The sequence below is a fragment of the Bos grunniens genome, chromosome 21 (assembly GCF_055505025.1).
Source record: "Bos grunniens cultivar Pamir isolate PY7600 chromosome 21, Bosgru_T2T1.0, whole genome shotgun sequence".
Classification (NCBI taxonomy): domain Eukaryota; kingdom Metazoa; phylum Chordata; class Mammalia; order Artiodactyla; family Bovidae; genus Bos; species Bos grunniens.
This window is the reverse complement of record NC_141185.1, coordinates 55248376-55268319: the sequence shown is the minus strand read 5'-3', so window position 1 is coordinate 55268319 and position 19944 is coordinate 55248376. Positions and strand designations below refer to the sequence as shown.

At 50.4% G+C, this 19944-nt stretch overlaps 1 protein-coding gene and 1 long non-coding RNA gene across 3 annotated transcripts in view; one reads left to right on the top strand and one right to left on the bottom strand.

Annotated features, from left to right (window-relative positions):
* Positions 1-19944, bottom strand: part of SLCO3A1 (solute carrier organic anion transporter family member 3A1) — a 374786-nt gene that overhangs the window by 292462 nt on the left and 62380 nt on the right. For both annotated transcript variants that reach the window (XM_086365341.1, XM_086365340.1), the window contains exon 2: positions 599-1064. In XM_086365341.1, coding sequence (XP_086221467.1) covers positions 599-1064 — 466 coding nt within the window. The remainder of the gene's footprint in view (positions 1-598; positions 1065-19944) is intronic.
* Positions 10314-14433, top strand: LOC147349752 (uncharacterized). Its single transcript, XR_015150482.1, has 2 exons — positions 10314-10433; positions 13833-14433. It is a non-coding gene; the product is annotated as an uncharacterized LOC147349752 (long non-coding RNA).

The following is a 19944-nucleotide window of genomic DNA, read 5'->3' as shown; positions in this document are numbered from 1 at the left end:
CAATATCCGGTTCTAGTAAATAACCCCATTACAGCGGGAAAAAATTTACATACACACACAAAGTTACCAACTTTGAATAATACCAAATGCTGGGCATTTGCAATCACTTTTATCTTTGAGCTTCAATAAGACAATGACCAGGAGGTCATTTTGATGATTAAAAACAGGGGTTTCTAATGTGCAGACCCCCAAAGGATTCCTCGGTGGCAAATACCAGGCCGCCCAAAGTCCAAACACACACACACAAAGGCAGATAAATATATATATATTTAAAACTGCCCCCAATCTCCTCCTCCCTCTTCCCAGGCTTTTGATACTCATGCGCAGCAGAAGTCAAATTCTGCTGCACACTGGAGTCACCTGGGGAGCTCTTTAAAAAATTACAAGTCCAGGCTGCACCCCAAAGACCCCCAGAATTTTCTGGGGTGTGCAATTCAGGCATCAGCATTTTCCCCAAACACCCCCAGTCTGAGAATGAAAGCTCCGGACGAAACTTAAAGCTCTAGGGCCCAAATTTCCTTCCTCTGTTCACACGCCCTGGCCCCCTACACAGCCACAAAGGGAACCGCGGCCCCTCGGGCGCTGGCGCAACGCCTACCTATGTAGAGCGAGGAGTCCTTCCTCCGCACGTGGTCGTCGATGTAGGAGACGCCCAGGGGCTGCACGGGAGTAGCACCGATGCCCAGGAGCACCTGGGCCCCAATGAGCAGCAAGTACATCATGTTGGTGGCGGTCCGGCTGCGGCAGATGAGGTCCGGGTCGGGGCCCTGGTCCCCGCCCGAGCCGTTGGCAGCGCAGACGTCGCGGCCCTCGGCGCCCCAGCGGATCTCGCCCGCTTCGTACTTGTACTGGTGGGTCAGGAACTCGGGCAGCGCCGACAGCAGTGCCCCCAGTGCCATGACGATGCCGCCGCAGCCAATGAGGCGTGGCCGGTGCCCGCGCGCCCCGAAGTAGCTCACGAAGAGGATGAGCGCCAGGTTCCCGATCTCGAAGCTGCTGGCGATCACGCCCACGTCGGCACTCTGCAGGTTGAACCTCCGCTCCAGGGTGGTGAGGACGCTCACCTGTGGGGTGAAGAACGCAGTCTCAAGGCCCGTGCTGATGGAAAGCCCCCCGGGAGGCCCCCTTCCCGCAGCGCAGCGCACCTGCGAATCCTAAACCCTCCCACCGAGCCTGTAGGTTTGCCTTGTTTTGACCACCTGTGCCAAGTGCTTCCGGAGAAGGCGATGGCACCCCACTCCAGTACTCTTGCCTGGGGAATCCCATGGACAGAGGAGCCTGGTGGGCTGCAGTCCATGGGGTCGCTAAGAGTCAGACATGACTGAGCGACTTCACTTTCACTTTCACGCATTGGAGAAGGAAATAGCAACCCACTCCAGTGTTCTTGCCTGGAGAGTCCCAGGGACCGGGGAGCCTGGTGGGCTGCCGTCTATGGGGTCGCACAGAGTCGGACACAACTGAAGCGATTTAGCAGCAGCAGCAGCAGCCAAGTGCTTTACACCTTGAGTCCAAAAACCGTCTACTCGGTATGCTAACTGTTCATTCCTGGGGGCTCAGACGGTAAAGAATCTGCCTGCGATGCAGGAGACCTGGGTTCGATCCCTGGGTCGGGAAGATCCCTGGGGGAGGAAACGGCTACCCACTCCAGTATTCTTGCCTGGAGAATTCCATTGACAGAGGAGCCTGGCAGGCTACAGTCCAGGGGGGTTCGACAGAGTCGGATACGACTGAGTGACTAACATTAACATTAACCCTAATTAAATGGTTAAAGAATTAACTTTCCCACGGGCAAAGAAGTTTTCTTGGCATCTGTTTCCATCCTGCAAGATTCTGCCTCTAGGCATAAGAACCACCTCCCCCATCCCACAGCCGCCCCGTTTAGGGCTTGTGAAAGTGCAAGTCGCTCAGTCGTGTCAGACTCTTTGTGACCCCAATAAACTATACAGTCCATGGAATTCTCCAGGCCAGAATATTGGAGTGGGTAGCCTTTCCTTTCTGCAGGAGTCCGGTGAAAGTCTTAAAAGGCACATCTTTCACAGACTGTCTCCCAACTGCATCTTATCTCTCAAGTCCATGCTGGAGGTATAGGACTCTTGGGCTTTTTACCAGGAGGTAATTAGCAAAGCATATTGAAGGAAATAAAATTACAAAGAGAAAAAAACCTGGGGTAGGCAAAATGGACAAGCCAGATTAGCTCAGTAGGATAATCATTAGCTCTTCACTTCCTTCTGGAAATTTCCAAACACTGGACATTTCTCTCAAGGCCATCAGGTAAATATTTTCCTGACTGTTCTGTGCACTCCAGCTGTATCGAGTTTCCTTGGGTCAAACAGTTTGATGACTTTCCCCACCTTTGCATCCCTGTCTGCCCCTCATTTGTTTAACAAATATCTACTGAATATCTGCTGTTGGCTTCACAATGCCCAGGACACAAAAGACAGAAACAGGAGGACAGGACTCAGTGCTCTGTGGTGACCTGAATGGGAAGGGAATCCAAAAAGGGGATATGTGTATCCACATAGCTGATTCACCCCGTACAGCAGAGACTAACAGCATTGTAAAGCAACTATACTCCAACAAAAATAGAAGCAAAGGAAACAGGAGGAAGGGATGACACCTGGCCTCAAGAAGCCCCCCTAGCAGGAAGGTAGACGTGTGTGCTGGGTACAAGCTACATTCATGATGCAAAATCACATAGGAGGGTGAAGAGGAGATGCATTATTTTAGGGTTCCTTCAGAGAAAACGCAAACAGCCTCCCTGTCCTGCGGTGTGCAGTTTCCACACAGGGTATTATCAGCCGTACAGGAGTCCCTGTCATGGGAGCCCTAGTTGGGCAGGGAAGAACACTCCAGGCAAAAGCAACTGGGTGAGCAGATGCCGGGTGGCATGACTGCATGATGGAATGGAACATATGGAGTGGAAAGGTAGGTTGGTAAACAGACTATACGGAGTCACAGAAGCCACCCTAGAGGAATCAGACAATCCCAGGCAGTGTGGTGAAAAGAACGCAGAGCCTGGAGCGAGGGGCAGCTGGCTGGAATCCCACCTAGGATCTCCTTAATTAGCTTCAGGACTTTGATCAAGTTACTTAACCTCTTCAAGCCTTGATTTCTTTGGAACAGGAATAATAATGCCTACCAGGCAGGATGGATGTGAAGATTAGACACAGCAGTATGAAAAGTCCATTAGCACAGAGTAGCCTTTCCCTACATGTCCGGAGAGCGTCCAGAGAGGCGGGGAAGAGGGGTGCAGAACTAAAGCTCGGGGATCATCTGTGACTCTCAATCACCTTGGGCAAAGGCACCCCATGCTTTCACTGTCCCGTCTGTAAAATGGGGATAAGGGTGATGCCTCTGAGAGCTGGTGCCAGGAGTAAACACTTGTATGAATAAATGCTAGGTAAGGGCCATCCGCAACCATGGTCACCATTTATCCTTGGGGCTGCCCAGGTGGCGCTAGTGGTAAAGAACCCACCTGCCAATGCAGGAAGACGTAGGAGATGTGGCTTTGATCCCTGGGTTGGGAAGATCCTCTGGAGGAGGGCATGGCAACCCACTTCAGTAGTCTTGCCTGGAGAATCCCATGGACAGAGGAGCCTGGCAGGCTATAGTCCATAGGGTCGCAAAGAGTTGGACATGGCTGGGGTGACTTAGTGTGCAGCACGCACATGTTGGGACCAGCAAAGCGCTAAAAACACGAGGGTGACTCAGGTATGGTCGGCGTGTGGAGGATGGATTGAATGGGGACTGCAGAAGTAAACCCCAGCAGAAAAAGAGGCTGGGCTATTTGTTATTGAGACAAGGGAGAAGAAAAGGTCAGTACCGTGGCAATGGAAATGAACAAGAATATCTGAGAAGTGTCCTAGAGGCAGAATAACATCTTTAGGGAGAGTGGGCTGCCTCTGAGTGCTTGAGCATGTGCTGCTAAGGGAGGAATAAGAGTCAGTGGCTCTAGCCTTCCTCCAAATGTCTAAATATGTGCACAGGTGTCAGCATCCCATATGCACAGCCTCTCTGCAATGTCCACACACACACACACCTGTGCTTGTTAGCATACCTGCATTCCACCCGCATCCAACCTTTTCCGCACCAGGGACTGGTTTTGTGGAAGGGCTGGGGGCATGGCTTCAGGATGATTCAAGCACATCACATTTATTATGCACTTCATATCTATTATTACATCAGCTCCACCTCAGATCAGCTGTCATTAGATGCCAGAGGCTGGGGGTCCCCTGCTCTATGCTATTTACCTTTATTATTAAAAAAAAACACAACAGTAGCCCAGACATTCCTGTTAGCCTTTCAACCCCACACATTTAAAAAGACTCCTTTAGCCCAGGGGTTTCCAATGCTACCTTCAGATTGGATGCACCCAGGAAGCACTTAAATATTTTAGATGCCAGGTCCCTCTGTGAGTTTCCAAGCCAGGGAGCTGGGATTTTGTTAAAGCCCTCTGGATGCTTCTACCTGGGTTAGCACAGCACCAAGGCAACGACACAAACTACCACAGCCTTTCTGTCAACCCTGGGCCTGGGGTGTGCCCTGCAGAGCAGGGCCCAGGGCTGTGCAGGTCCCTGTTCATGACCAAGGACAGGACAGCTGTGTCGCCCTCCTTCATCAGCATTCCGATTCTGATTCCTGTTTCTGTTGTCTTTCTACTCAAATCAAGGCCAGCTCACAACTCGTGCAGCTTGAGCTATAAGTTAGATTGTTTTTCAAGCACCAAGTAGTGGCCATGGTCGAGAAAAGAAGTTTCATGATTCCTGGTCTCATTAAAATGGCTCTCAAATGCTCCCAGAGATCTTGGCCAAAGATATGGACGAGTGAAAAGGAAGGTTTCATTTAGCCCCTTCTTTCCTTTGTAACGGGCTTCCCAGGTGGCTCAGTGGTAAGGAATCTGCCTACCAATGCAAGAGACACAGGTTTGATCCCTGATCCGGAAAGATCCCACATGCCACAGAGCAACTAAGCTGGTGGGCCACGACTATGGAGCCTGTGCTCTAGAGCCTGGGAGCTGCCACAGCTGAGCCCATGCACCCTGGAGCCTGTGCTCTGCAACGAGAAGCCACCGCAGTGAGAAGCCCGTGCACTGCAATCAGAGAGCACTCCCCACTCATCGCAGCTAGAGAAAAAGCCCGCATGGCAACCAAGACCCAGCACAGCCACAAATTTAAAAATTAACTAAAATAATAGAAGGCAGTAACAGAAGTGGACATGTGTGGGCAGCATCTCCTGGGTGGCCCTCGAGCAGGCTGGCGGGTCTGCAGCCTGGTGGCCTCCACCTGGGGAGGAGAGGGCAATAGCCGTTGGGAGGAAGGACAGGCAGGCATGAGCAGAAGGGGTAATCCGTTTCTGCCACGAGGCTTTGTGACATCGTCCCTGGGAGCAGATCTGAAATGTGAGCGCCGCTCCGTTCTAGCAGGTGTGCCCTGTCATAACACATCACACAGGCGTGGACGATAATGATGACATAGGGTGGCAAGGCGAGAGGCAGCTGTGGGCCAAACAAAAAAGAACCTGCTCTTCTAGAGCACGCGGGGGCCCATGCCTGTGACTCTTGTCCTGCCTCAAACCTGCTCCTTGCAGAGCAACCCACAGGGGAGACAGTAGGAGGGGAAACACTGGCCGAAACCATCCACCCTGGCCAGGCACCACAGCGACCCTCTGCATGAGTTACCTTGCGACAGGAGGTCCTGGCAAGGAACACCAGACCAATGAGCCACTACCAAGAGGAAGAATTCCAGAAGGTCCCACACATCCTACCCACCTCCCAGGATCCTCCTCACCGGAACCCATCCTGGCTGAGGGCTGCACGAAAGACCCTGAGTCAGAATGAGGGGCCAGAGACAACCTGGAAACTAACCCCATCACCATGGAACCTGAGACAGGGAGCCGCGTGGCAGGGCAGTTCTCCTGAGTTCCCTTACCTCCTGCTCCCCCTCTGTCAGCACGTGCGTCTCCTAGGACAATTCATGTCCAAGTGTTAGACAAGAGCCCTCTCTCCAGTCCTGGAAGGGGGCCCCCACTCCTGCAAGAATAGGAGTAGTAGGGTCCTGACCTCCTTGACCCTGTGACCTCTTCAAAGCTTCACGGACACCTCTTTGAATCTAGAGTTAAGCTACACAGATATTCTGAAAAGATGCTTTGTGGCCCAATTATGTCAGAGGCTAATGTCTTCACTTATTTAAACCATAATTTGGAGAAGTTCAACTAATTAAGTATGCACAAGGCCATAAACCCACTTGTGGCTCATAGGTGGCAATGAATAATCCAACAATGAGGAAGATGCCTGCCAGCAGCGATGGCTGTCTCTACTTAACAGCTAACAGGACTGATGGCAATGTCTTGATAATTAGAGATGAAGGAAGCTCCAGGAGGAAAAGAGGAGGTGTCCTCACCCTGCACCAAGTAGATACAAAGTGATTATTAAAAGAACACAATATTTATCAGGTTTCTGCTATCCCAATTTAAAAACAAAAAAATACACTTGAATTTCAGAATATCCTGGAGCACTGGTTAAAAATATAGATTCCCAAATCCTGAGATGAGGCCCAGGAGTCTGAGGTTTTATTAAAAAAAAAACCCTGGGTTGGGGCGGTAAATCTCTGGTGCCCAGCGTGGGGGAGGTATGAACACCACCGACACTCCAAGTGTCCCACACACGTGAAAGTGAAAAGTGAAAGTGTTAGTTGCTTAGTCAAGTCTGACTCTTTGCAACCCCACGGACTGTAGCCTGCTGGGCTCCTCTGTTCGTGGGGTTCTAAAGGCAAGAATGCTGGAGTGGGTTGACATTTCCTTCTCCAGGGATTTTCCTTCTTCCGACACAGGGATTGAACCTGTGTCTCCCGCATTGCAGGCAAATTCTTTTCTTCCCTGTGTGGACAGGGAAGCCTGTCCACACAGATACTTACCATCAATAGAGAGCAACAGTTCTCAACCTTCATTAGGAGCAAAATCACCTGGAGGGTATGGGACTGCTGGAGCCCAAGCTCAGAGTCACCTCTGACTCAGAGCATCTGGGATGCATCTGGGAATTTACATTTCTAACTAGCTCCCAGGTGATGTGGATACTGCTGATCTGTGGACCAGACTTTGGAAATACTGCTCCACTGGGCTCTCCATCCTCAATAAGCCTCTCTCCCCTCAAGATTAAAAAGCTTGCTTTTTGTGGCTGCTGTTTAGTCACTAAGTCATGTCCTACTCTTTGTGACCCCATAGACTTCAGCCTGCCAGACTCCTCTGTCCATGGGATTCTGGACAAGAATACTGGAGTGGGTTACCATTTCCTCCTCTGGGGGATCTTCCCAACCCAGGGAGTGAACCTGCATCTCCTGTTTGGCAGGTGGATTCTTTACCATTGAGCCACCAGGGAAGCCCCCGCTTTTTTTTAAAGAGATGTCAATTGAAAGCCCTCCCTCACTTCTGGCTCACATCCAGTCTCTCCTCCTCCTGTGGGAAAGCTGGGTTGCATCTGGGGAGGCTCACCTCTTAGGGAGTCTGAGGTGCACACTGGGGGGCACTTGCCCCATGCAGGGAGCCCAGCCCCAAAGGGAGACCTTCAGCTTCCCTGGGTTATGAGGGTATGTCCAGCTTCCCATGGACAGAGGAGCCTGGCGGGCTGCAGTCCATGGGGTCGCAAAGAGTAGTCAGAAATGCCCTGAGACAGGAGACCATGGACAGATGGGTCTTTTCTCACCTCTGAAAGGGCCAGTTTTACCAGGGGGTCACAGAACACACAGCCAAGCTCCTGGAGCAGCAGCTGAAGCTCAGGCTTGCCTGCGTGAGCCCTCCCCCAACCTGTCCATTTTCTTATTCTGGAGTAGGGGGTGGGGACTAGACTAGAATCACCTGGAAAACACACCAGCACTGCCCCCTACCCCACCCCCACAGGGACTGAGATATAATGTGTGAGGCCGGGGCCCAGGAGGGAGTCTGTGAAGGCTCCCAGGTGATGCTAATACACAGGCAGGTGGGGGAGTGTGCGTGGATGCCAGGGCCCAAGTGCAGGGTGCTCACAACAGCGCGCCCTGGTCCTATGGGGTGGAGCACCGGGGCCTCCAACTCAAATCTGGCTTTGACAGCACTTGGCCACGTGGATCTTTCTGCGCTGTCTCCATACCTGTGCAGCAAGGCTAACAATAAGAGCACCATGAGGTCAGGATTCACCGCCGCTGGTACCCACATCCATGGTGTGCATGCGCCATGTGACTTCCAAATAGAGCCACACAGAAAGCCTGCTTGGGGTGGGAAGTACAAGGAACATGACTAAGGCTGAGAAGGAATCCCTGCCCTGTGGGGGTTTAAGACCTGGGGGAGAGGAGAAAGAAAGGGTCCTAACAACACAGCTGGCCTTGTAGGGTCATGCATTAGAGTGGCAGGAGGCTCAAGGGATATGAGAACACACCTCTGGCTGCAAGTGGAGGAAGATCGATCTGGGATGCAACAAGAATAAGTTGGATTTTAATACATGGGCGATGGGGGGGGCATGGTGAGGCACAGTTTTCTAAGAGTGAAGATCAGTGCGGTGGGGGAGGCACTGAGGAGGGCAAGCTCAGACCAGCCTGGGGGAAAGGCAGCAGGACACCATGGTCCCTCCCCGCCGTGTCCTCAGCCTGCCTCTGTCTGTAGAAAAGCTTTAGCCAAAGAATAAGTCCAATCAGAGAAGTGAGAAAATGCAGAAGCAAAGACGAACAGGTAAAGGAGACCAAATAATAATGGCTTAGTCCGTAAGTGGGGATACCCTGGTGGCTCAGATGGTAAAGAATCTGCCTGCAATGCAGGAGACCCGGGTTAGCTCCCTGGGTTGGGAAGATCCCCTGGAGAAGGAAAAGCAAAGGTCTTCAGTTCCTTCTCAAGGGCTGTAGATAATATTCTGAACCATATCCTGTGAGCTGTCTAATGGATACTGAAACCCCCGCCACATGGAAAGAGTTAACTGCATGATGACCAGACTGTAGCTATGACATGAGCTGCCACAATTCCAAGAACTGGCCTCGAGGAAATGAGAACAAGCTGACCCTGGAAATGAAGACTAACTGCACTTAAAACAATCAAGATGATGCTGGTCAGACCACCGATGGCAACTGCCAGGTGACTATCAGAACTGACTGTGCTGTTTCTGCAGGTAGCCCCCTCCCTCAGCCTATAAAAAAGCCTTTGATTGTTGGTAGGGTGGGGGAGCGGGAATCAGCCTTTGAACAGGCATCCACCCCCCACCACTACCCTCAGTTGCTGGCATTCACAATAAAACAAACTTTCCTTTCCACCAACCTGGCCTCTTTATCGGCTTTTGAGTGACACCAGGTGGACCCCACTTTCAGTTACAAGAGCCCTGTGGGGAGATGAAACAGCCTTGAAGACCAGGCTGAGGTTGATCTGGAGGTCACTGGGGAGCCAAGGGAGGTTCGTGAGCAGGAACCATCCCTCGGAGACACTATCCTGGCAGGGGGGCGTGGGATGGAGGGAGGAAAAACTGCCCTGGCGATGATTTCAGCGGTGCTGGAGAGAAGTGAGGCTTCCGCAGGCACGCGCTGTCAGGCCCAGAGAGAAGGGTGCCGGTGTGGGGTGTCTCGGGAGCAAACAGCAGCAGAGCCACAGCTGACAGTCTGGGTCCAGGAAGATGGGGCCCAGGAGGAACTCAGGGAGTCTCTCCAGCTCAATCTGGAGCCCACATGAGGGCTGAGAAGGGTGGGGAGAGCCCACAAGTACAGAGAAGCTACACCTGGAAGCCCTTCTACTCCAAGGGGCACAGGACACTACAGTCCAGCAACCGTGCCCCCCGGGGAGTGTGAGCTGTACTTGCAAACCACATGCCCAGCAGCGGGGCCCGGTGATGCTGAGAGCAGACGCAGAAACAGTCTGGCTGTCAACCTCACGTTAAACCGCAGTCAAAGAAAGGCCCCGAGCTCCTGAACAGGGATGAGCACACTTCTTCCATGAAGAACCAGGTAGTAAATATTTTCAGCATCTGGACCATTCAGTCTCTATAGCGACTCTTCTACTCTGCCATCTGAGTGCCCAAGCAGCATCCCTGGGCAGTACGTAACTGATGGCCACAGCTGCATTCCAAGAAAACTTTATTAATGAAAATAAGCTATGGCTGGACTTGGTCTCAGGCCACAGATTGCCAAAGTCCTGCTGGCTTCTCCACCATCCAGTACGGGAAACTGCCTTATTTCCGCGTCTGGCAATAACAATGCTGGCCGTTTACAACAAGCTTGCAAAGTGCTCCTGCTGCTGACATGGAAAAGCCGTTCTTGGCACAACTTCAATGCAAGTTTGTTTTCTAAGCCTGTGGAAGGAATTTTCAAGCCCATATCAATTGCTTGTCTGATGGGCCAGGATGTGTCTCACAGCAAAGGCAGGAAGGGGCCCAACCTCAAAAGCTCGGACAGTGTCTCCCTACGACGAAGCAGCAGCATTAAGTGCATCAGGTGAGGAGGCACGTTGCGTGGTTCTGTTTTCACGTGAACAGCAGCTCCTTGGAGTGAGTCATTTAGGGCACAGGGGAAATAGCACACACAAGGTAGTGACTTGTGAATTCCAGGATCTGAGGTTTGCAGAACCAGGTATCAGAGGACAGCACAACAGTGAGCCCTGGAATTGCCCTGGTGGCAGACAGACTGCCCACCCGCCTCACGGGTCAGCCAGGGAAGACAAACAGCCAATGTTGCTTTATTACTTCTTTTTTAATGCTGCCTTTAAAAAAAAGTATGTATTTGGCTATGCCAGGTGTTAGTTGTGGCACAAGGGATCTGTGATCTTCCTTGCAGCACGCAAACCCTTATTTGCGACATGCAGGATCTAGTTCCCTGCCTGGGGATTGAACTCGGGCCCCTTGCATTGGGAGTGTGGAGTCTTAGTCACTGGGCCACCAGGGAAGCCCTATGTCACTTTATTTCTGATGGGATGAATTAGCCCCTTTTATGGCCACATAATAAATGGGTGTAAATTTACAACAATAAAATTCTTTAAAAAAAAAAAACAGAATAAGAATTACACAGAGAAACTGTGGTGCAGACATGCCTCTGGCCTCCAGCCCATGCCACAGGCATCAGCATGTTTTGGAAAAGGATGAGAAGAAGGGTGGATGGAAGACATGAGGGATTTTGAAATGGTCATGCATTTAACACGCCTGCAACCCCCCTTTCATGGTCTGTAATACAGAGGTGATGATTAATCCTTTAAATCTTGCCATATGGTCAAAATGAGAAGGAAACATGCTGTACAATGTGACTGTGACTGCAGTTATGCCTGAGGTTGCGAATGTGCAACACGGCCGTACCTTTCCTAGAAGCAGCATCCGCCAGCCCTCTCTGCACCTGGGTCTTTAATAAGAGACCATTGCTTCCCTCTGATCACTCTGTCTGAGACCCAGAGTAGTGGATCCTCTTTCCTTAGAAAGACCTCACTCACCTGCGTCTCTAAGACTTCCTCTGTCTTCTGCATTATTTGCATCTTTTTCAGACTATTTCCCCCCCTAGTCCCTGTTTCTTGCTTTCTCTCTTCTCCTGCTTACATTTTCTCCTAAATAGCCCTAAAGTACAACAGAGGCATCTTTTTTTTTAATTCTTTATATTTAGTGAAATCTTATGTTCACTTAATTCTAAGAGAATGTGTCATATTTTATGATTCTATTCTTTAAAAAAAAAAAAAAACAACTCTAAATTTGCTTCCTACTTATGAGTTTCACCATTGATTTTTCTCTATAGCTCAGTGGTCCACTGCAGAAAAACAAGGGTTTTCTGTCCCTACTGGGCACAGATAATAGAATTTTCTTTCACTCAGTGACTGAGCTATAAACGTATTACCAGAAATCTTTTGCATCAGTCCTGACTATTATTAATAGTCTGTGTTTAGTACCTTTCACAGGACTTGAGACGATTCTTTGAATTCACAATTTATGTGGTGCCAGGTCTCTTTTATTAGAGAAACTTCAAGAACAATATAACTTAAATGATTTCCTCAACAAGAATTACATTCAACAAAAAAGTATAGAGGACCAGTCTTAAGAGAGAGATTTCCATCTGATACACTAATGATGTACACACACACATACTCCCCAGACAGAGCCGTGTTCACTGAATCAGACTCACTACATGCCCTAGGGCCTGTGCTTAGTGTTAGATGGACTGAAAACCCCAGACAGAGTAGCTGGGCCAGGTTCTAATCTCAGGGCTGCAGATGCCCTTAACCAGCTCATAGTATAATAGACAAGACAACTATGAAGATAGCTATCACAAAGGGCCAAGAGAGCTGCTCGCTGCCAGAATAAAGAGAAGCACGGTCAGTACCCAAAGAAGCACTCAAGTTTGTACCCAGGCACGTGGGAGGAATGTGGCCTCCAGGCGGGGTACCTTCCGGAATGGGGGGAAGATTCATTACAACCCAAAGACCACTTATTATTTACTTATCCAGGGATGGTCTTGCAGGCTCTATTGACATAGTGATTATTCATGATGATTATACATGATGATTCCAGGAGGTGGGTCATATCATTATCCAGTTTTACAGATGAGAAAGCTGAGGCTGGAGAATACGACTGTCCCACTGATGGCCATGCAGCTGGTGAGCAGAGGGGCCAGGACTGATGCCCAGTCCCACTGACTCCACACTTGAGTGACTGAGTACTAGGCTCCCTGCCGGGGGGAGGCACCCCTGACCTTGGTGGAGAAGGCTACCGGGCTCTGTCAGCTAAGCCTGCTGTTTAAAAAAATGTGGAAGAAAGTGAGTGTTAGTCACTGAGTGCTGTCTGACTCTTTGTGACCCTGTGGACTGTAGCCCGCCAGGCTCCACTGTCCATGGGATTCTCCAGGCAAGAATAGTGCAGTGGGTAGCCATTCCCTCTTCCAGGGGATCTTCCCCACCCAGGGATCAAACCTGGGTCTCCTGTATTGCAGGCAGATTTTATTTTTTACCATCTGAGCCACCAGGGAAGCCATCCCCCCCAACCCCCAGCCAAATGGAGTTACTGTTAAAAGCTGTGCAGGGAGGGACTTCCCCAGTAGTCCAGTGGCTAAGACTTCAGGCTCCCAAAGCAGGGGGCTTAAGTTCGATTCCTGATCAGGGAACTAGATTCTGCATGCCACAACTAAGAGTTTGCATGCAGCAACTAAAGATTCCATATGCTGTAACAGAGACCAAAGATGCCGAGTGCCACAACTAAGACTCAGTGCAGCCAAAGAAAGAAAACTGTCTAAAAAGCATATAAAATACGTAACCAGTGCAAGTTTGATGTATGACACAGAGCACTCAAAGTCGGGGCTCTGTGACAACCTGGAGGGGTGGGGTAGGGAGGGAGGTGGGAGGGGGGTTCAGGAGGGAGGGGACACATGTACATCTATAGCCAATTCATACTGATGTATGGCAAAAAAATCATCACAATACTGTAAAGTAATTATCTTCCAGTTTAAATAAATACGTGTTTTTTTTAAAGCTATGTAGGAAGGAAAAACATTATGAAGTCATAGAAATTTTAAAAATTCTGGATTAACAAAGATAAATAGATTTCTTTACAAAACTATGAGAGATCCCCCAAAGGTAATATTCATTGTTAATTATCCATTGAGATATATAGTTTCTGAAACTGCTGACTGTGGAGGCCTTCTTTTTTCAAATACTGTGGATCCCTTGAGAAAATATATATGTACTTTCAGAAACACTAGGATAAAGCTGATATGAGAAACGGTTTTCATTAAGTACTAGAAAAAGCTCTGCTTTCCCTAGGAACTAATTTTATCGTTTCCCATCCCTGTCCCTCCAGGAACCTCCAACCAAAGACTATTAAACAGGAAAGAGTATAACTGTATTTCCCTTTTTGCTTTGCATACCAGGGATCTCTTGACTCAAGTCTACAGCCATGCTAGAGCAGTAACAGTGGGCCACCTGATGCAAAGAGCCGACTCACTGGAAAAGACCCTGATGCTGAGAAAGACTGAGGGCGAGAGGAGAAGGGGCCAACAGAGGATGAGATGTTTGGATGGCATCGCCAACTCAGCAGACATGAATTTGAGCAAATTCCAGGAGATAGTGAAGGACAGGGAAGCCTGGCATGCTGCATTCCATGGACTTGCATTCCATGGAGCTGCGAAGAGTTGGACACGACTGAGTGACTGAACAACATCAACAACAATACCAGAGCTATGCTTAAGCATTTCTCTTTCTGCCTGGTCTCCTGGTTGTACTTGTAATCCCGCAGGAGTAGGCTACACATGAACTGCTTCTACCAGGACAGGGTACAAAGTCATTACTTACAAATTCCTTAAGAGCAAACCACCAGACAGGTAAGGTTAAGTCCGAACTACCAAGATAATCTACTTCCACCTAATTATATTCTCTCTCAGCAATGAACCACCCAAATAAGCTGATAAGAAAATGATACGGTTGCCAAAGCCTGTGTATCCAGGCGTAAGATAAACAGGGGTCAGAACAAAACACTGCTTGCTCATGTGCATTAAAAAAGCTTCCAGAAGACTCGGATATAGTCCAGTTTTGGTGTCAGAGCAATGAAGGAAAGAGTTCATCTTCTCCAGCCTGCTCACACCAGCTCACTGTTCAAATCCTGTTACAGATCCTTCAACTGCCATTTCAGTGCATCTCAGGCACAGCGCACCCTCAAGTTTCACTGGGGACACACGTTCATGGATGGAGGGAATGACGGACGTTCCTGCCAAAATGGATGCTGAAGATGACCTAGCCACCGCCCCCTGCCCCGCCTCCAGCACTTTACTGGGAGGACCCAGGAGACCAGAGCAGAGGCATAGTTAGTCCAGGATCACACGCCTACAGGAGAAGGGAATGGCAACCCACTCCAGAATTCTTGCCTGGAGAATCCCATGGACAGAGGAGCCTGGCCAGCCGGACCCCACAGTCAGTGGGGTCACAAAGAGGCAGACACAGCTGAAGCAACTTAGCACACACACACACACGCCTGTGAGTGACAACAATGCTTCCTGACGCTCAGCCCATGTCCCCCAGCCCACGTTAGAAACAAGTGCTCAGCACCACTTGGCCTTGCTCAGCCCATGTCCCCCAGCCCATGTTAGAAACAAGTGCTCAGCACCACTTGGCCTTGCTCAGCCCATGTCCCCCAGCCAACGCTAGAAACAAGTGCTCAGCACCACTTGGCCTTGCTCAGCCCATGTCCCCCAGCCAACGCTAGAAACAAGTGCTCAGCACCACTTGGCCTTGCTCAGCCCATGTCCCCCAGCCCATGTTAGAAACAAGTCCTCAGCACCACTTGGCCTTGCTCAGCCCATGTCCCCCAGCCCACGTTAGAAACAAGTCCTCAGCACCACTTGGCCTTGCTCAGCCCATGTCCCCCAGCCCACGTTAGAAACAAGTCCTCAGCACCACTTGGCCTTGCTCAGCCCATGTCCCCCAGCCCACGTTAGAAACAAGTCCTCAGCACCACTTGGCCTTGCTCCTCGCTGAGTAAGATAGTCTATGACTTGTTGGATGCAACTTACCTTGTTCAAGGAGATAAAGCTGCTGTGCCAATATACGAACCAAGTACCCACAGGGGTCCCTGTAACTGATTGAAAAGCTAGAGAAGTGGACGTAAGTGTGGAGGCGACAACAGAGTCTCTCCTGCTGGATCCTGATGTGGGAGGCGACTCGGGGCGGAGCTAGAAGGGGGTGCCCACTTGAGCTCCAGCCTCCCCCCACTCAGCATGGCTCCCTCTGCCCAGCCACCCCTCCTTCTCTCCTGAAGACCCCCCTCCTCCACTCTGCCTCCTTTTATCTCTCCCCTCCACTGGCCGCGTCTCCATTCTCTCCCCAAGCTTGGCCAAAGCCCACCCATGTCAAAACCCAAACTTAAAATCACCTTCTGGTCACTGCCATTGTTCATCTTTCCTTCCATGCTTGGGACTTCCCTGGGGGTCCAGCGGCTAAGACCCCGAGCTCCCAATGCAGGGGGCCCAGGTTCCATCCCTGGTTGGGGAACTAGATCCTACGTGCCACAACTAAAGATCCTGTGGGCCGCAGCTAAGACCCAGCACTGCCAAAATAAATAAATATTTAGAGAACTACAAAAGAAAGTCTATGTCTGCAGAGTAGATGGCCCTGTTGTTCACACTCAAGTCAACACGGAGCAGTGGCGCTCTCCGACTGCCTGGGCCGTGGAAGCTGCTCCTGCTGAAACTTCCCGAGGACCTCCTACATCTTCGAAGGGTGTGCTATTTTCCTGCCCTCATCGTCCGGGCTTTCTCTGACCTCTGACCCTGCCAGCCCCTCTCTCTTGTGACATGCACCGCTTAGCTGCCGTCCTTCCATACCTCTGCTCATCCTGCTCTGTCCTGTTCTCTTGGCCAGGATTCTCCAAGGTCACCTCTGAGGGTTCTGAAGTCACTGCTCTATTCTCATGGGAGGGTCTCCACATGCTCCACCTCCCACATGCTCATGACCCCTGGTCCCTGCCTGCAGCCCCGGACGGTCACTGCGCCTGGCCTCCGCAGCTTCCAGCACAGAATTCTGCCCTCCCCACCACTCAGCGGGCCCGGCCCCTCTGACCTCTGTATCCGGGGATATCATCTGCCCTGTCCCAGGCCACAGAAACCCCCTGGCCCTCCTCGATCCCTCATCCCACTGGCCTCTGCTCTTCCTCCTCTCCCTCCCCATCCTCCCACTCCCTCCTCCAGACCCCGAAGGTCTCAGTCCTCTTGCTCATCCCCTCTTCCTCTCCGATTTCTCCCAAGTGCACCTGCAGGGACTGCTGTGCTCTTTGCTGTCTCACCTCGTTCAGTCCATCCCCCAATTAATTCTCCATGTAAAACTCTCCAGTGACGCCCACTGCCAATGAGGAAAGCCCAAGTTCCCTGTCCTCGGTTGGCAGACCCGTGGAGATCCAGCTGCATTCTGCTTCTCGTCAGCTTCCTGCACAAGGAGGGGTCAGCAAGCCCCGCTCTCACTTTCCTACCCTGGTCTGCAAATGAGCAAATACCATCCATTCCACACCCAGTCTCCGCAGAAACCCCTCCTTATCCAACAGCAGGCAGTTCAAATGACACCTCTTCCATGAACATCCCCTGTCTTTACCTTCTCCCTGGCCAACACTGTTTTGGCCTGTCCGGCATGGCCCATGAAGAATGAAACCCCTTGAGAGCAAGAGTTGTTTTATCATGTCTGCAGCCCTGCTTCTGAGCACTGAGTGGGGCTCAGGCTGGATAAGCCAGTCACTACATACATCTGTCCTGCTCAACAGTGACCCACCAAGGTGGTGAGCGGGGACAGAATTCAGTCCATACCCCATTGTGCCCGCTGGTGGCAACAGTACCAATTCCCACAGATGCAATGGCTCTGCACAGGCACGCAGCAACCTGGGTTGGTAAACACACATTGTAAGTTCTCCTGTCATCCTGCGGTTCCCCAGTGGCCCTCCCCTCTGTGCAAGTACCTAAAGAAGCCGACCAAAGGTGTGTATAGTCAAAGCTACGTTTTTTTCAGTAGTCAGGTATGGATATGAGAGTTGGACCATAAAGAAGGCTGAATGCCAAAGAATTGATGCTTTTGAAGTGTGGTACTGGAGAAGACCCTTGAGAGTTCCTTGGACAGCAAGGAGATCGAACCACTCAATCGTAAAGGAAATCAACCATGGATATTCATTGGAAGGACTGCTGCTAAAGTTCCAATATTTTGGCCACGTGATGCAAAAAGTCGACTCATTGGAAAAGACCATGATCCTGGGAAAGCTTGAGAGCACGAGGAGAAGCGGGCAACAGAGCAGGAGGTGGTTGGATGGTATTGTCGACTCAATGGACATGCGTTTGAGCAAACTCCAGGAGATAGTGAAGGACAGGGGAGCCTGAGTGCTGCAGTCCACGGGGTCCCAAAGGGTCAGCGACTGAGTGACTGAACAACGACAAAAGCAGCAGCTTGGCCAAGCTGTTCTGTCCACCCCTGGAGCCTGATACAAGGAAATTTCTGAAATGTGGGAACCGTGCTAATTAATTGCTTAGTGCAACAGAGCAGACCTGGTCTCAAACTCAATACAGTACGTGGGCAGCACTTGGACATTTCAGGCAGTTCCTGGTGCTGGGAGGAAAAATACCCATGAGCCCAAGACAAAGACTGAACAGCATTTGGCCTCAACAAGGCACAGAGCCATCTGTTCCTCGGGTCCCCCGCAGTCTTTCCTCCTCGCGCCTGCAGTTTCTCTGAGAGTTGCCCTCATTTCCTCCACACTTCAAGCATCACTTAATGAAGATGATCTGTGGGTCAGAGGGACTGATTGTGGGCAAGGTAGTAGGCCAAGGATATGGGAACTGAAGTCCTAGGTAAGTCCCAACCCTCCCTGAAATAACACAAGCTAACATTTTGTAGCACTACGGTGCAGCAGGCACTGCTCCTACCACTCTCTGTGTATTAACCCACTTCATTCTCACAATAATCCCATTAGGCAGGTACTATTATTATCCCCACTTTATGGTTAAGGAGGTAGAGGCCCAGAGGTTAAGTAATTGGCCCACGTTCTTTCAGGCAGAAAGGGTCAGGGCTAATTAAAGCCCACGAGGTCTGGTGTCAGGCTGCATGCCTTTAACCAAGGCAAGATTTTTCTGCCACGTGGTTTTTCCTCTCTAAAAGATGGGAAAAGATAATGGGGGTGAGAATAGCAGTGTGAGCAGCTTAATAAAATCCCTTTCCAGTGTGGGATGAATTGAGACAGTAGCACCGACATATGTACACTGCTGCTGCTGCTAAGTCGCTTCAGTTGTGTCCGACTCTATGCGACCCCATAGACGGCAGCCCACAGCGTGTGTAAAATAGACAGCTAGTGGGGAGCTGCTGAAAACCTCAGGGAGTCAGCCCAGTGCTCTGTGATGCCCCAGAGGGGTGGGATAAGGGGGAGGCTGGGAAGGAGGCTCAAGAGAGAGGGAATGTAGGTACACATATAACTGATTCACTTTTTGTACAGCAAAAAACTAACACAACATTATAAAGCAATTATCCTCCAATTAAACTTTAAAATCCTCTCCTCAAAGAACAATGCTCAAGCCAGATAAAATTATCAAAAACAACTGTTTCAAGACTCTAGAAACTGACTAAAACATTTAACAAATTGAGGAGCATTTCTTCAAGAACTTCCGAACCTCTGGTAAGAACAGTAGGGGTCTGGGTTCCCTCCCTGGCTCCCATGCCCCTCCCGTTGACCGAGGGGTTCTACCAGGTGGACTGGCCTTGCAAACCAGCAGCCGTGTGGTTGGAGGGAGTCCACTGGATTTGCAGTGGATGCGAAAACCCACATCCCATGGTGCTCTAAGTAAGAATAACAATCCCCGCAGCGAATGGACAGGAGAGTCCACTTCAGCTACATTGGGGGCCTGATGCTGGCTGGGCCCAGCAACAGACGGTCTGACTAGACAGAAAATTAACGGGAAGACCAACCATACAGTCCTGACCGAATAAGCCCCCGCAGATCTCTTGTTGACTGAAAGGCCAAGCACAAGTGGAGAAGAGATCAGAGAGGATCCACTTTCTCTCTTCACTCCTGCCTGCGAGCCTGTGTGCACAGGTGAAGGAGAGGCCAGAGGGCCCAGAGGAAAGTAAAGGCTGGGAAGATGAAAAGCTGCCTTAAGTCTGAATAATAGCGTAGCGCTTGAGGCATCTGAAATGACCAACCATTGACTATGCAGACACAGAGGTGACTCCTAGGAAGAAAGACTTAAAAATAAAATAAGAATTTAAAACAGGAGACATACACATACACACACAAGAATTAAAAACCAAAAACAGAGCCAAGATATCCGTGACCATCCACAAGAGAGACAGATTCCACAGATTTGGTCTAGGTACATAATTAAACAGCGATAACAAACAAATCTCACTTGGAGAGTGAGGGTGTGCACAGAAAACTGAATCCAGAGTTGCTACAATATATTATCTGCTGCTGCTGCTAAGTCACTTCAGTCGTGTCTGACCCTGTGCGACCCCAGAGATGGCAGCCTA